The sequence below is a fragment of the Dermacentor silvarum genome, chromosome 5 (assembly GCF_013339745.2).
Source record: "Dermacentor silvarum isolate Dsil-2018 chromosome 5, BIME_Dsil_1.4, whole genome shotgun sequence".
Taxonomy (NCBI): Eukaryota; Metazoa; Arthropoda; class Arachnida; order Ixodida; family Ixodidae; genus Dermacentor; species Dermacentor silvarum.
In genome coordinates this window covers 89,654,163-89,670,671 of record NC_051158.1, presented here as the reverse complement: position 1 = coordinate 89,670,671, position 16,509 = coordinate 89,654,163, and the positions used below count along the sequence as shown (strand labels likewise).

The following is a 16,509-nucleotide window of genomic DNA, read 5'->3' as shown; positions in this document are numbered from 1 at the left end:
TTCGACATGAGTTTGTAATTGCTCATTTTATTGCGCCTCAGGATTATCCGACACTATATTTTCATTAAAAAACCATAAAATGTAACGGTAATGTAACAACAAGTACCGATGTTCGAAGTGCAACTGGCATGCGTTCCATTCGCATTAAAGGAACTTGTAACGGCAACTCGTTTCAATATTGGGAAGGAACGAGGAACGAGCTTTCGTTCCTGTTTTAGAGGAACGAGTACAGCACAGCTTCATTGTGAGGAATTAAGAAGAGTGGAATAACGGGTGTCGCACTCCCCAGGATCAAGTTCAGATGGAATGGAGGGATCCACTGCTTATACGCACATTCAGAAATTGCTTATCCTCACGCCTAAAATTTCAGTGCATCGTTAAGTATTCCGAGAGTATTATTGAAAAGATGAACTGTCACAGACTCCGTGAACGAGGCGCAGACGCCGGACGAAATCCCAAAGCCGACTTATCAGCTTCCGAAAATAATCCCACGAAAGCAAGGACAGTAAAGAATGGGCCCTCTGTTGGGCCAGCGAACGCCGGTTGCTGTCCAAAGACCGAATCAGATCCCAGAGTTGTCAAAACAGAACAAAATATATTCTTCACACAAGGCTGTTACACACACACACACACACACACTTGCACACTTAGGCTAGACACAACACAATAAAATTGAGATGAGTATCCACAAAACACCGGAAATTAATTAACGACAAGCTCCAAGAGTCCCACACGTAAAGTAAAAAATGAATAGGAACACTAAGTGTCCGATCGTATTCACCCGTGCTGGTTTTGGAGTCAGACGATCTCGGCGTAGCTCGGGCCAAATCTCGAAGAAGGAACTCCTTCCGGAAGTGCAGACGCTCGATGAACCCGTCGACTAGCTTGCCGGGGAATCCCCTTTTTCTGCAGACGGTCAGTCTTCACGTTATATCTCTTTACCGGAGCGGTCTGAACTCTTATCTGATTCTCGCACGGCGTCTATATAGCCCACACAGGCATTATCGAGCATTCCTATCGGAGTCGTGCTCTCGTAGCATAGCCAAGCATGGGAATCTTCTAGTCGTTTCTCGCACCTTCGAGCGCCGCCGTCAGAGCGTCGTCGAGGCGGTGGTGAGTCATCCTGTTGGCGCATGCTCACGCTGCAGTAATCTCTCTCTCGTGACTCGCCGGGTGAGGTGTCTCGGCGCCCGCTCTCTCTCTCTCTCTCTCTCTCTGGTTACCGTCGCTTCTTCAATGTCCTTCTAGACGTCTAGACGCCGTTGGTTACGTCGCTGTTTGAGGCGTATGCGCTCTCACCCTCTGTTGAACTTGCCACGGGGCCGGCGTGTTCTTTCGCTGGCTTGCGTGACACGCGGCGCGCGCTTTGATTACGCGCTCTTTTGTCACAGAAACCATATAGCAACCCCATAGAAAATGCCATTATTAAAGATATATATTTATTATATGAGGATTAAACATAACTATTTGTTTTGTGCCGGGTCATAGCGGCATCGATGAGGGCGAATGCGCCCCAATACGGCAGGTATTGACGATTAGGCGTCTTGGATTTCCTGCTGTTCCTTACCGTATTCTCTGTTCATATGCACGAGAAAAAACAGAGACTGCGTGAGCATTCCCAGCCAGCATGTAACCTCCACCGTGACGATGAGCTCTATGTAATACAACCGGAAGTCGCCGCTGCAGCCGCCTATATACGTTCGAGAAGCGTGGAAACTGTTTTCTGTCGCCTGAGGATAGGACACGTATACGCAACACGTTCTGACCTTCGCCTTGTGGCTGATTTTAGGTATTGCAAGTCCGCGTACAGTGTGAGTACACGAATACAGAACAACGTTCGAGACAGGGTGGCCTCCGTCTGCTAAGCGCAGCTTGTAATACTTGCAATCTCACGACAAGCAGCCCGGGAGAAATGTATTACGGTGATCCACCCACATGCTCCCCGAAAACTCACTGCTCTTTACTTACTCATCGAATGTCACAGCATGTAAGATGAAAGAAAAGCATCGTTTCAGCGAATTATTTTAAAACGGATACACCGCTTCGCCCAACCATGTCTTTATCAAATGAACGAGCAGTCCGTTTTACATATTTTGAACTTCCTTAGAGTAGTAAATTGTTCTCGTGAAGCATATTTCAGTATTTAAATAAACCCAGTCTGTATGACCGATAAGACTGATAACCGTATTTTTTGTTCCTGTTTCTTTTCGACATCACACATTGCGGCAGTTTTTTTTATTGCTATAAAGACTTGCCGTTAAGGCATTATTCTTGATATGTATGTGTATTATATGTGTGGCAGTTCCTCAACGACTTGTAATATGTCGGTGAGGGCTACAATATTGTCGCATATTACGTTTTGACTAATACATTGGTACTAGCTTTATTGTTATGGCCTGTGTCTTAACCGTATTTCATTATGATTCCATGTACCATCCCATTTTATTGCGTGGCCTTGAAGGCCATCTCAATTTTATCGCTACCTTGAGAAGACAATCTAATTGCCTTGTCTTCCTTGTAGCACAAAGCTTCATCAATCATCACCATTATCAAGGAACGAAATGAACAACCGCGATTTTCCACTCGCGATTCTTGCATGCACATAATGCATTACTGCAAAAAATTTCCGCGATACTATTTGCACATCTGAAGAATGCACATAATGCATTACTGCAAGAACTTTCCGGTATACTATTTGTACATTTGAAGAATTATCAGGCATTGCCTGGGATATTATTGGCCTTAGTGAGGTTAGAAGAACTGGTGAGGCTTACACAGTGCTGACTAACGGCCACGTTCTCTGCTACAGAGGTCTTCCAGATAAGAGAGAATCCGGGGTAGGATTTCTAGTCCATAACAGTGCAGTGACCATAGGTTAGTGAGGTCTAGGATCTCTCTCAATTCGAAGAGAGAAAGAGTGAAATTAGTCAAGAGGAAACAGGCCAACCTAGAGGCAGTAAGGGTAAAAGCAGACCAATTCAGGCTGGTGCTCGCAAACAAATATGCAGCTTTAAAACAGGAAGATGAAGACAACATAGAGGTAATGAATGAAACCGTGACTAGGCTGATCTCAGAAGCAGCAGTTGAAGTGGGAGGTAAGGCACCAAGGCAACCAGTAGGCAAGCTCTCCCAAGAAACGAAGGACATAATAAAGGAACGACAAAACATGAAAATGTCTAATTCAAGAGATCAGATAGAATTCGCTGAACTGTCAAAACTAAACAAGAAGAAGAAAGTAAGGGATGTTCGAAATTATAACGTGGCAAAGATTGAGGAAGCCGTAAATTATGGACGCAGCATTAAATCAGTAAGAAGAAAGCTTGGCATAGGATAAGGCAATATGTATGCACTGAAAGATAAGCATGGTAATATCATCAGCAATTCAGCAATTTCGATGACATAGTAAAGACAGCGGAAGAATTCCATACTGACCTGTACAGAGTCCAAAACAGCCAAGCTACTTTCATTCGAAATAGTGATGAACCGGATACAGAGGCGCCTTCTATACCTAGCGATGAAGTTAGAAGGGCCTTGAAAGACATGACCAGGGGAAAAGCTGCTTGAGAAGATGGAATAACAGTAGATTCAATCAAAGACAGAGGAGATATCATGCTTGAAAAGCTTGCGGCCCTTTATACGCAATGCCTCACAACTTCAAGTGTACCAGAGAGCTGGAAGAACGCCAACATTATACTAATCCATACGAAGGGAGACGTTAAAGAATTGAATAATTATAGACCCATTACCTGGGTTTCAGTATTGTATAAAATATTCACCAAGATAATTTCCAATAGGATCGCGGCAACACTTGACTTCAGCCAACCAAGAGAACAGGCTGGCTTCATTCAGGAAGGGATATTCTACAATGGATCATATCCATGTCATCAACCAGGTAATCGAGAAATGTGCGGAGTACAATCAACCTGTCTATATGGCTTTCATAGATTATGAAAAGGCATTTGATTCAGTAGAGATACCAGCAGTCATAGAGGCATTGCGTAATCAAGGAGTACGGGAGGCATACGTGAATATCTTAGCAAACATCTACAACGATTCCACAGCTACATTGGTTCTCCACAAGAAAAGTAGAAAGTTACCTATCAAGAAATGGGTCAGGCAAGGAGACAATCTCTCCAATGCTGTTCACTGCATGCTTAGAAGTATTCAAGCTCTTAGACTGGGAAGGCTCAGGAGTGAGGTTCAACGGCGAATATCTCAACAACGTTCGGTTTGCAGATGACATTGTCCTATTCAGAAACAATGCAGGCGAATTACAGCAAATGATTGAGGAGCTTAATCGAGAAAGTGTAAAAATTGGGTTGAAGATGAATATCCAAACGACATAGAAAATGTTCAATAGCCTGGCAAGGGCAGAAGAATTCAGGATCACCAGTCAGCCTCTAGAGTCTGTAAAGGAGTGCGTTTATCTAGGTCAATTACTCACAGGGGACCCTGCTCACGACAAAGAAATTTACAGGAGAATAAAATTGGTTTGGAGCGCATACGCCAGGCATTGCCAAATCCTGACTGGGAGCTTACCACTGTCGTTGAAAAGAAAAGTGTACAATAATTTCATTCTACCGCTGCTAACATATGGGGCAGAAACTTGGAGGTTAACAAAGAAGCTGGAGAACAAGTTAAGGACCGCACAAAGAGCGATGGAAAGAAACATTTTTGGACTAACGTTAAGAGACAGGAAGAGAGCTGTGTGGATCAGAACAAACGGAGATAGCCGGTATTCTAGTTGACATTAAGCGGAAGAAATGGAGCTGGGCAGGCCATGTAATGCGTAGGATGGATAACCGGTGGACCATTAGGGTCACAGAATGTATACTAATAGAAGGGAAGCGCAGTCGAGGTCGGCACAAAACCAGATGGGATGATGAAGTTAGGAAATTTGCAGGCGCAAGTTGGAATACGCTAGCGCAAGATAGGGGTAATTGGAGATCGCAGGGAGAAGCCTTCGTCCTGCAGTGGACATAAAATATGGGCTGATGATGATGATGATGATGCTGACGAAATTTCTCTCGTTAGGCTTAGGCGCGTTTGAAACGAGAGGCGCTCTCGAAATTTACTAAAGATTATCCAAAATACTCTGTCGTCGAAGTGGCCTGAGACTAAGCGAAAGCTGTTTACAGAGTTATTTGCTACGAATGAGGTTAATTCTACAAAAACAACGCGAAATTCAGTTTGAAGCGGGCGGCCGGGAGCGCCGCCATTTTGTACGTAAACTACATAAAGCACGCAAACACGGTAACGTTAAATCTGATAAATAGCGTGTGTACGGTAAACGGTATGGGTCGTTTAGCGTTCTGCGCATGCGCATTTCTATCCAGCTATTCCGCTAAGCCCGCTATTACGGTATCCACGCTAAACTAAAGCTGTCTATTCACAGAGCCCAGTCGCGAATCCGTAGCAGATGTGCCCCAAAACATTTTGGCTCCCTTGGTTTCTCTATCGTGCACTTAACGTTAGGCACACGAGCGCTTTTACAACGAAGCTGTTTGCCTCTAGTCTGTCGGGATTTTTCATAGCGTGCGCATCTAAAAACCAGCATCTTGAATCGAGGTTTGTGTTTCAGTTTCCCCGTAAAAAAAGTATGTTTTCATGCATAATGGAATTAACATTCGATGCTATTATGCCTGATGGTTGTGTGTAAGTCGTACTTTACGAATTTTGTGAGAGTTTACTTTGCGTAATTCAGTTAGTTCAATAACGCACTTGGGCCAGGTGAAGGGCCTACAAAAATTAGGATAAATCAACCTCGAGCGGAAGCTGCAAAAAGGGCTTTGTCTTTCTGCTTGCAGGTAACAGAATTACGTTTTCTCGTATATTCGTAATAAAGTCCTAAGATATCTTATCTGCAGCTTCTGTGTAGCTCGTATTTACGCATTTTTGGACACAATTTACTTTCAAACATTATTTAGTTCAATAAGACTCTTGCGCTTGGCGGGCGGCCTAGAAGAATGATGATGTATATAAGAATGAGGATGAGTGATGACGGCGTACGTCACGCGCACACGTGCGTGCGCGCGTGTGTAACGTCGTCTGACATCAGTTGAAGTGGTGGTTGTTGTCCAACATGCGCACCAGCTTCGCTGTACATCCATTTTCACAGGGTAGAATGGATGCTGCCTTTCTTGCCGAGGCGGGATTCGAGCCCGCGTACCCCCGGTCCCAAAGCGAGCGTCGTAACCACTAGGCTATACAGCCACTTTTTTTTCTGTCATGGTATTTAATACTTTAACATGTAATCCAATAAAACACTCACCAATTGTGCATAGTCACATGGTGGCGGGCACAATGATCCACACAGAAAAACAGAAGAGGTGCTATTCCGCTTTAAAAGGGTGGTAAGGCTAAGCACCTCACCAAAATGGGATGCCAGTCCGGTTGAACATCAAGTTTATCATAAATATGTTTTAGATGCGCAGTCATCTCGATGAAATGTACCCTTGTAGGTACAACCGGTTCGGCGTTGCGGTCCATCATTCGCGCCTTCCACAAAGTGTGCATTCATATGCATGAGAAAAAATATGTCGAAAGGTACATTGTCATCAAAGGTCGGCAGCAGGTATCGCACTGCATGGGGGTTGATTTCAAAGCGTTTCTTTAGAGTCCGTTGGAGGACATCCCAAAATATTGTCACGAGCGGCGATCCTGTGGTCGGTGCTTGGACGATGACGACGACGACGGGTGGTTTTTCTGGTGTGCACGCGCTCCCCTGAACGATTGCTGCAGCGTTGTGCGCCTTACCCTGTAAATATATCCATTGTATATATATTCTCCCCGTAACATCTTTGGTGGAGGTGCGGGGTAAGGCGCACAAGGCTGCAGCAATCGTTCAGGGGAGCGCGTGCACACCAGAAAAAACACCCGTCGTCGTCATCGTCGTCATTTTTCCGGGTGGGACTCGATCTTCTAGGGCCTTTTCCCATGTCGACCACTGGCAATAGATGGGTTGCAGTCGCTACTGACTACGCAACGCGGTACGCTGTTACACGGGCACTTCCCACCAGCTGTGCTACTGATGTAGCCGATTTCCTTCTTCACGACGTCATCCTGCGCCACGGTGCTCCTCGTCAGTTAATCACGGACCGCGGCCGCTGCTTCCTGTCTAAAGTAGTCGACGACATTCTTCGTTCTTGCAAGACCAATCACAAGTTCACCACTGCGTACCATCCACAGACAAACGGCCTTACTGAACCCCTCAACCGTACTCTCACAGATATGCTTGCTATGTACGTGTCTGAGGACCACCGAGACTGGGACATTAACTTGCCTTTTGTGACCTTCGCCTACAACTCTTCTCGTCACGACACAGCTGGCTATTCACCTTTTTATCTACTGTTTGGCTACGACCCACCATTGCCTATTGACACCATACTTCATGCTCACGCAGACACATCCTCTGCCTATGCTCGTGATGCTCTTGCCCGTGCTGACATCGCCTGTCAGGTTGCCCGCGATCGCTTGTCGGCTTCACAGGTCAACCAAAAATGTCTCTATGACCGCCGACACCGGGAGGTGAACTTCCCTTCAGGATCGCTCGTCTTGCTGTGGTTCCCGTCACGTCGCGTCGGCCTATGCGAAAAACTCCTCTCCCGTTATGCTGGCCCTTACCGCGTCATACGCAAAGTCACTAATGTGACTTATGAAATCGCGCCGCTAAATCCTATGACGGCCTCTGCAACAATCGCGAGTGACATAGTCCATGTCTCGCGTCTTAAACCGTACCACTGTCGGCCCGGGCCCTAATTGCACCGGGACGGTGCTTCTGCCGCCGGCGGGTAATGTCACGAGCGGCCATTCTGTGGTCGGTGCTTGGACGATGACGACGACGACGGGTGGTTTTTCTGGTGTGCACGCGCTCCCCTGAACGATTGCGGCAGCGTTGTGCGCCTTACCCTGTAAATATATCCATTGTATATATATTCTCCCCGTAACAATATAATGGCATCTTTGCAGCCAATAAAACAGTTTAATTGTCTCTGGCACGTCACAAAGACGACAGTTAACAGAGGACACAAATATACCCCTTTTCTGTAGCCATGTTTTTACCGGTAACGTTTCACCATGTAGTTTATAAAAGGATCTTTTGCAGCATGGGGATATATACATTTTACGAACCCGCTTTAGTACATCGTGGCCTGGCCATTCAATCTATAGTGATCGGTAAAATGGAGGGGGAAATAGCATGAACAGTAAATCTTTGTATAATCCTTTACGTGACACGGACTACAAGTATTCAGTGGAAAACCGAACTGTCAGGAAACGACCCGGAAAGTAAACCTCTTGCTTGAACCCCAACAAGCTAAACAGGCTATACAGCCACGCTCGGAGAACGCGCGTTTATGCGAACCATACCATCATTGCGTTCCAGCGTCGTCGTCTTCGTCGACAGCTGGCGCGTTCGTACGCTCGTGATCTGCAAGGTGAAGAGCTTTTACGCGCTATGAGAACGAGAGATAGACGCATTCACGGAGCGGGTCTCCTGTAACGCGATGATGGCATTGGAACGCGGTGTCGGTGTTGCAAGCTGCGCTATGCAACGCGCAGTGACGGCCGTAAGTCCGAGACGTGCGAAAAGAAGTTATCATCATCATGAGTAATAAGATGAAAAGTTCCCGCGCACTTCCGCAAAATGCTGGGCTACGATCGCCTAGCTTCGCGTTTCAAGCGTTGCTTGGCCGAGTGTAAGGCTAAGCGTTTTTCTTCAGCCAGACATCGGCACCGAGTCACTGGGGTGCCTCTAGCAGCAATCCTAGAAAGATGTTCGTGAAATCAGTTTAACTTGTCTAGAGAATTTACTTTCTCGAATGCCTTTCTAGGACACGCTAAAGGCACGCTCTTCTATGAACGCGGTAAAGCTAAAGCTGCGAGTACCTACTCGAAGCTTCAGATTTACTGTATTTGTTGGCAGCACATTTGCCAATTTGCCACCTTTATAGCGTTCCCTGAATAAACATTTACTAAACGTGGCCTCTATTGTGCTCGACAGTGTTAACATACGTCTTAAACGTCCTTGTTTTCTTTTCTTTTTTTTTGTAGCTACTACAACGGCGTCATGCCTGGCATCATTCTACGAGACGTTGAATTGATAAAACGTACCTTCATCCAAGACTTCCAGTATTTCACAGGACGGCAGGTGAGATATGGTTTGAGCAAGAGCGCAGAAAATTATTTTGGCGATGTAACTTTATCCTGAAGGAAAGCATCTGCAATATGACCTCCTTCATCTCAGTCATTAATACGCAGTAGTACAGTGCTCAACATTCCAGAGCTTCAGCTTGTCCGTACATTTTTCACAGCTCACAGATTATCGGCTTACCGGAGCCGTAGTTGGCAGCAGCAACGCTGATTGCGGCATCTTTTGACACTTTGTTAAACTACAATGCGTTCCAAAAATGTTTGGGTCACAAATGTGGACTGCACGGGAATAATTTTGCTGGTTCAACAATGAAAAAGACCTTAAATGACGGCACACTCGTCACCATACATTCCTCGAGGCCAGATTCCAATTGTTTTCTCGCCGAGGCTATGCGGATGGCGACAGCAAGACATTGGGCACAAGGAAATCGTTGCAAACATCTTTATGGACTCAATCCCCATAGAACATTTCGAATGCCGTGTGGCATCGAAGGTAGCCGCGCGAGCCTTCTGCGCAAGCTTGACTAGATGTTTTGCATCGCATGTGACGCGCAGTCTGACCAGATTTTCATAAGTGTGATGTCCTTGAGGAAGTTCAGCGCGTACTTGTTTGCAGGTCCCAAATAAGACCGTGAACCGCAGGCACTGACCTCTTCGGTGGCACCATTTGATTAATCAGTGGCCGTTGAGTCTAAGCGTATTACTCGGCTCAGGGCAGGGTAGAATATCAAGAAAGCCAGCCATCTAGGCTCTTTCGAAATTTATATTTACGCAGGCCTAGATTCGAGACTGACAATGAACCTTTTGAACACGAAAATATGTGCTTCTGCAATAGCACCCTACAATATATATCTTCATCATCACAGCTCATATCCCCTCTTTTTCTCCTCTTCCCCTCCTCTGTGAGCCAAGAAAGGCTAGAGGATGTTATCCCAAGCCTAACTCCCTGCGTTTCGTCAGAAATGTTCCTGTCTGTCTTAATTTATAGCAGCTGACTATTATTGCAATTGCTTTTGCCCATGTACTCTATATATTTCCGAGCAATACACTTTGAACCTGATCCCTACTCGCATTCCTTGTTTTGGCAGGTCATGGCCTCCGTGTCAAAGAACATCGCCGTCAACGAAGTTCGAATTAGCAGAGTGCATGGCGATGATTGGCGTCACTTGAAGAAAATCGTGCTTCCTGCATTCAAGACGGCCAATATCAAGAAGGTGATACTTTCAAGCGAAACTTGCTTGACGAGTTGGAGGCACCTTTTCTTACCTACCCGTCCTCTAACGCCTAGCGCGTTTAAACATATGGGGCTGCCATCTAGTAAGGCTGCAGCGAATTACGTTACCGTTTCGAGCGTAGAGTATCATACAATATTTACAACAGGGAACTGTAACGCTAGTATTTCCGGGACCTGCAAGCGGGGCATTGCAGTCGGCATGGGAAAGGTGGCTAGTACATGTATTTGCCTACACTTGGTCCATATGGCTTCACATGGCTTCATGACTTCGTAAAATCATCATTTTCAAGAAAGCACTTTGTTATGAATGATTAAAAAAAGCCGGCAGATCCCACGCCCTATGTGAATCGATATTCTGCGAAGCAGTGTGCGGAGAGCCTACCATGTGAACGAAACGACCATGAGAACACCAAGATGTAGGCGGCTGTTCCATGACGTACCTACATGACACGCATGACCTACATGAGACGAGTCCTGAGGAGTCCCTTTAGCTATGTCTAAGAGACCTTAAGGCGAATGCCTCATTCATGCTCACGACTATAACTTCGAACTTTAGCATTTTCCTTCACTTAGTACCCCATCCGAACGCATTCCATTAGTTTGTGAGTGTTAAACTTATGTCGCTCAGTCATTGTCATTGTGGCTGGGTCATGGTCATTACTAGAGTTCTGCCACTATTCTTTAGTGTTTCCTTCACTTAGTACCCACGTCAGAGCCCATTTCACTGCTTTTTGAGTGTTGATCTTTTTTCGCTGAGTCAGTGTCATTTTTGATGAGTCATGCTCATGACTGTGGCTTCTACAATCATCCTTTAGTGTTCACATAGTTCCCACGTCCGGACCCATTCGAATTGGTTTTGAGTGTTATTTTCTCGCTGAGTCATTGTCATGTTTGCTGTGTCATGCTCATTATATGACGTCTGCCATCATCCTTTATGGTGCATCCAGACGAAGGACCGAATCCGGACTTGCAGGGCCGGAGGGCGCGTCACGTGGCCTCACATCAGCGATTTGCCTCGTCCGCGCCTTGTCCGGAAGCCGCGCGGACGGATAACGGCAAGCCGTTTTTCACATCCGGATTCTCGATTTGAACTTTAACTTATAAACACGCAGTGTCTGGCAACCAGTACGCTTCTCTCCTGCTTTAGGACAGCCGCATTGCAGTCAGCATCAGTACTTTGTTTGCTGGCGCCTGGTTTCAGTGCTTCATAGCTGCTGGTTTCGTTCACTTCAACGAACAATGAATTTGTGCGATGATGCCGCCTTTTATTTCAACCACATCGTGGAAGAGTTTCGCACTTTATGGGACCTCATCCATGCTGATTATGCGGACACGGTCACAATAAGGGAATAGTGACTCTCCTGCAAAGAAAAAACATCTCAGTCAACTGCTCGCTAGCAGACTACAAAAAAGTAGGACGTGTACAAATACATCTGATATCTGGTTGTTTCACAGCAGTAAATGAATAGAGTATCAGCGAAAATCAATCACACTCAGTAGTGTAGTTAAGTGGAAACCGATCAATATTATCTCATGCATGTTTATGCAGAAAGTCCGTGCCGACAGCAAGGCCATACAAAACTTGTGCGCACTCGTGATACCCCTTCCACGTGAACCTTCTGGATCTGCATTGAATATTTCGGGCGCGATTGAGCTTGTACACTACCACACGAACGCACTTAAAGACACTTGTGTAGCGGCCTTCGATCAGCACCAAGCGCAGTTTTCAACGGATATACATTTTCACGGCGATCTCTGTAATAACTTGGAAACGTGTGATACTTACCTGAAGCAAGGTACCGCAGTGTGACCTGCAGCATGGTGTAAGAGTATATTTCTTACACCGTGGTTTCCGCTGATATATAACGGCGCATAACGGTATCCTCCCTTCGTATGCGGGGGCCCACGCGCGACAGCACGCAGTTGCAGAAACTGCTCTCTGCTTACACGAAGCAGCCTCCGGTATTGGTCGAGGTCAGTCCTCAGGAGCTCTTCGTGGGAGCAGGTTTTGGACCCCCAATTACTTCCTTCCCGTCCAGTCTTTCCGCCAACAACGCCGTTTTCGTGAAAACAAATCAAAGTACTCGATAATCTCGAGCAGAACAACAACCATCGCGGCCAAACGTCGCTTTTTGCTGGCCTCTATTTTGTAGGAAGAAACTCTCAAACCAGTCTGCTGCTAGCCAGCGCAGATGCTGCGATCGAGAGTAAACCGGCTCGGTGGCGCTGTCGTCTGCTAGGGCTTCGTCCGCTGTGTGGATGCGCCTGCAGCCGGACGGTCCGTGGCACAGTCCTCCGCGTCCGCTAAAAATCCGGATTCGGTCCTTCGTCTGGATGCATCATTAGCGTTTCCTTCACTTAGTACCCACGTCCGAACCCTTTTCAGCTGTTTTTGAGTGTTCATATTTTTTCGCGGGGTCATTGTCATGACCTGCATGACATACATGTCATGACATTTAAGTCATGACCTATCATTTATGTTTGTCATACCATGCCAATTTTGGTACCCACCAAGTTGACGATACGACCATGAGAGCACCAAGACACGGGCTGCTGTTTCATGACCTAAATGACACGCATTTCATGACACTAATGTAATGACCTACCATTTATGTTTGCCATACACTCTTGTCATCCTGTGCCAATTTTGGTGCATACCAAGTTAATGCAACACCCATGAGAGCACAAACACGTAGGCAGCTAGATAAATAGATACTGTCAAAGTGGCAAAGGTTCGCCAAGATATGCTTCGCATTTAATAACCGCTATTAAGATTGTCCGACACCAGGATCCGAATACGGGATCTCTAGCACAGAAGCACTATATTGAATGAATGACGCCACGTGCGCATACATCGACAAGTGACATAGAACACCGTTATAAAGTCCTCGCGGGCAAGCCAGCCCCTGGAGACCTTGAGTGTTCTCGATTTAACCACCTAGACAGGCTCTACCGCTGCAATTTTCACCGATTACGCGTGTCCGAGGAATATTGCATTTAGAAAAGTATAATAAACGTTTAAATTTGGGATAATGAAGGCAGCTACTTCATAATTAGCAAACCCACAAGAACGGCTGAATCCACAAGCACGAAGATAAGACAAATTCATATACTAACCATCTTTCTCAAGGCGGCTGAAAGCTAGCAGTGGCAAAATTCTTTCTAGTCACTATTGTAGGAAACTCTATGGCTTAAACGCTGCAAATGCTGCCAGGTGCGTGTGCCTGACGTCAACTGACGTCAAAAAATCCATGCCATGCACATCTTCTTGCAATATAAGCGCGCCCCCGCTCCCCTTAGTAGGTGTGTGAAAGACAGGATCGCTTCGGTTCTCTTCCATCTCCATGCCATCATCGATGCCTCGAATGAAGAAGGTGCTCACTTTTGCTGAGCTTGCGTAATGCAGTCGCAAACGGCCGAAGCAGAACATCGTCGGCACGTCACCAAGACACTAGAATCGCGATATGCTCGCTTACAATAGATTAGGTTAGCCTCAGCGAGCAATGTTCCAGGCAAACCAAGCAACACTCGAAGGTCCTCTTGGAGCAGGGCTGAACCACCACTACTCAGCGTCGAACGACGGCGAAGGTGGCTCGAGCCGTTGCTCGCCGGTACTCCACCGCTAATGCATACTACGAAAAGCATTTCCTCAAGGATCCTTTGGCAGCTCTTGTAGAGTCTGCGATCGCCTTTGGTTTCCCTCGGACGCACATCGCGTTCAAGAGAGGTTCGTGACCGTTCTACAATCACATTTTCTAACAGACAACGTTACAAACTTTCTTGCCCGTGTGAGCTGCCGAAAGAGAATGAACAAGGGTGAACTTCCTTCTAGTGGCAGCAGCAGTTGATTGGTGTCTGGATGAAGTAGATCTCTCCGAAGAGGACGAGAATGTTGAAGGTGCTGTGGTCGAGAACTCTGTGGAAGATCGCGTTTAGGCCAATCCTATTATCACTATAAATCAAGAGACTCTAGTCTGGATCGAGGCTAAATATCTTTAAATCTACCCCTTAGAGAAAAATTCGCCAGATGTTATACTATTGTAACATGAGAAGCCGAAATCCTGCTGCACATTTGGTTATACATGAAGTTATACAATCGTGGTTAAACTTATTTGTAAAACATGTTGGTAATCTATTAAGTTATACAATCGGGGGTATACTTCTTGCAAGACATAACCCGCCGCAATGAGATGTACAGGTGTGCCACTAAGGCGACCTCCTGAACGCCGCATGTTAACACTTAAGGTAATACCTAAAGTGCAGCATGCTAGTGCACGCACTAGGCCATACCTTTAATCAGCAAGATGGTAGCGACGTGACGTGTACGATCAGGCACTGCACTAGGCACACCTTTAGGGAAGCGTGGCTTCAGACAAGCCTGCTCGTCTGGCACCCCGGAGGCCCGTGTTCGATTCCAACCCAAACCGAAATGTGGTATTTTTCCAAGGCCATTAATTTAGTTTATTTAGAAGCACGTCCCTCAGAAATGTGATGTCATTCCGAGAGTTTTTTGCGGTGTCGCCCATTTTTTGTTACGGCGCAGTTTCGCCATGGTCACCGCCAAGGGCACCGCGAGCATAGACACCTAAGGCTTTCGCCTTAATAAGACACCCTTAATACTCTTTGACGAGCACGCCCACTAGGTGTCATTTCCTGAAATCTACTTGGGGCATCCGAGCTGCATTCACTCTGAAGTGCGCCCCGCTTTCTTTGACCACGCCACCAGAGAAATTCGCCGCACCGACAGACGAGAAATGGTGCCCTAGCACGTGCTGCACATGGCCAAGAATCACCTAAAATTCAAGGTCACCACGTAACTTGCTGTTACATTTATAAACACTGAAGTGGTGGCTGAGGCTACTAACAGGCTTTCGGATATGTGTAAAGAATATCCCTCCGGTAAGTATTTCACTGAAAATGAAATCATTTCTTCTTACACCATTCTGCTGATTAATCATTATATTCATAGCGCAGAAACCAGACTTCATATACGCATGCGCATGGTTAAATACCCAATCGCACCAAGAATTTCTTTATTTATTGAGTTATTTATTTATTTAGTAATTGATTTATTTATTCGTTCAATCATGCATTTATTTGTTAATTGGACTTAATGCCCAAAGCATTACAGGTTTACATTACATTACAACCCCTAAAGGGTCCTCTTCTTTGAGCTCTCCTCTCCTTTGACCACTCCTTACATTGTGGCTTCAATTCAAAGAAACAATACGAACAAACCGACAAAAGAAAAGCAACAAGATGCACTAATACCAGCAAGTAAAATGTTTCTCTTCTCAATTTTGGAATCCGTACGTTAATCAGGTTTGTGCACTCTCAAGGAAATGGCACTCCAAAATATACCAAGTTATTCTTTGCATATGGTGGCTCGCCACTCTATGTGACAAAGAAAGTATTTACCTAAGCAACGTAACTGCTATGTTCCCATCACCTCCTAAAGGATCGCTCGCGGCGCGCACGTTTCCAGCATTTGTTCAATTCGGACGACGCCGCGGGGCGACGACTGTCAAGGCCGGCAAATAACACTTTTGTATATGCCTTCTATGGAGGAGTTAAGAGCTACCGCGCTTTTTGTGCAGTTGATATCTTACATGCACGTAAACGACCATCGGCTCACCGCCGTCCGACATAAGACAGTCGGACTCAATGATCAATCTTCCTGGCCGACAGCATGCATACTGTCCAGGTCTACGCACATATGGAACCGTTTCTGCAAAGAAAAAGCAAATACACTCTAACTTAGTACCCGATACGTGCACCTAGCAGCCGATAAGCATAAATAAAGACAGGATACCCTTTCTCGCAAACTTTCACTTCGCGTCGCACGACATCATCTGTACGCATATTCGTGAAGGACACAGCTACTCCACACACTGCCTGTAGCACGTGTTCAGGAGGGAGTTCAGTGTCATTGCATAAGAGGAGCCCTCATCTACCGCTCTCCACATTCAGCTAGGTACAGACAGGTTTGCAGTGTTGTAGCTTTTACCGATGAGCCTGGTAAAAACTAATTTTTACCCGCCGCGGTGGCTCAGTGAGCTAAGGCGTTGCGCTGCTGAGCACGAGATTGCGGGATCGAATCGCGGCCGCGGTGGCCACATTTCGAT

General features: G+C 46.1%; 1 protein-coding gene across 3 annotated transcripts in view; it reads left to right on the top strand.

Annotated features, from left to right (window-relative positions):
* Positions 1-16,509, top strand: part of LOC119453582 (cytochrome P450 3A31) — a 234,461-nt gene that overhangs the window by 33,245 nt on the left and 184,707 nt on the right. For all 3 annotated transcript variants that reach the window (XM_037715632.2, XM_049668265.1, XM_049668267.1), the window contains exons 4-5: positions 9,052-9,148; positions 10,239-10,364. In XM_037715632.2, the coding sequence (XP_037571560.1) occupies positions 9,052-9,148; positions 10,239-10,364 (223 nt within the window). The remainder of the gene's footprint in view (positions 1-9,051; positions 9,149-10,238; positions 10,365-16,509) is intronic.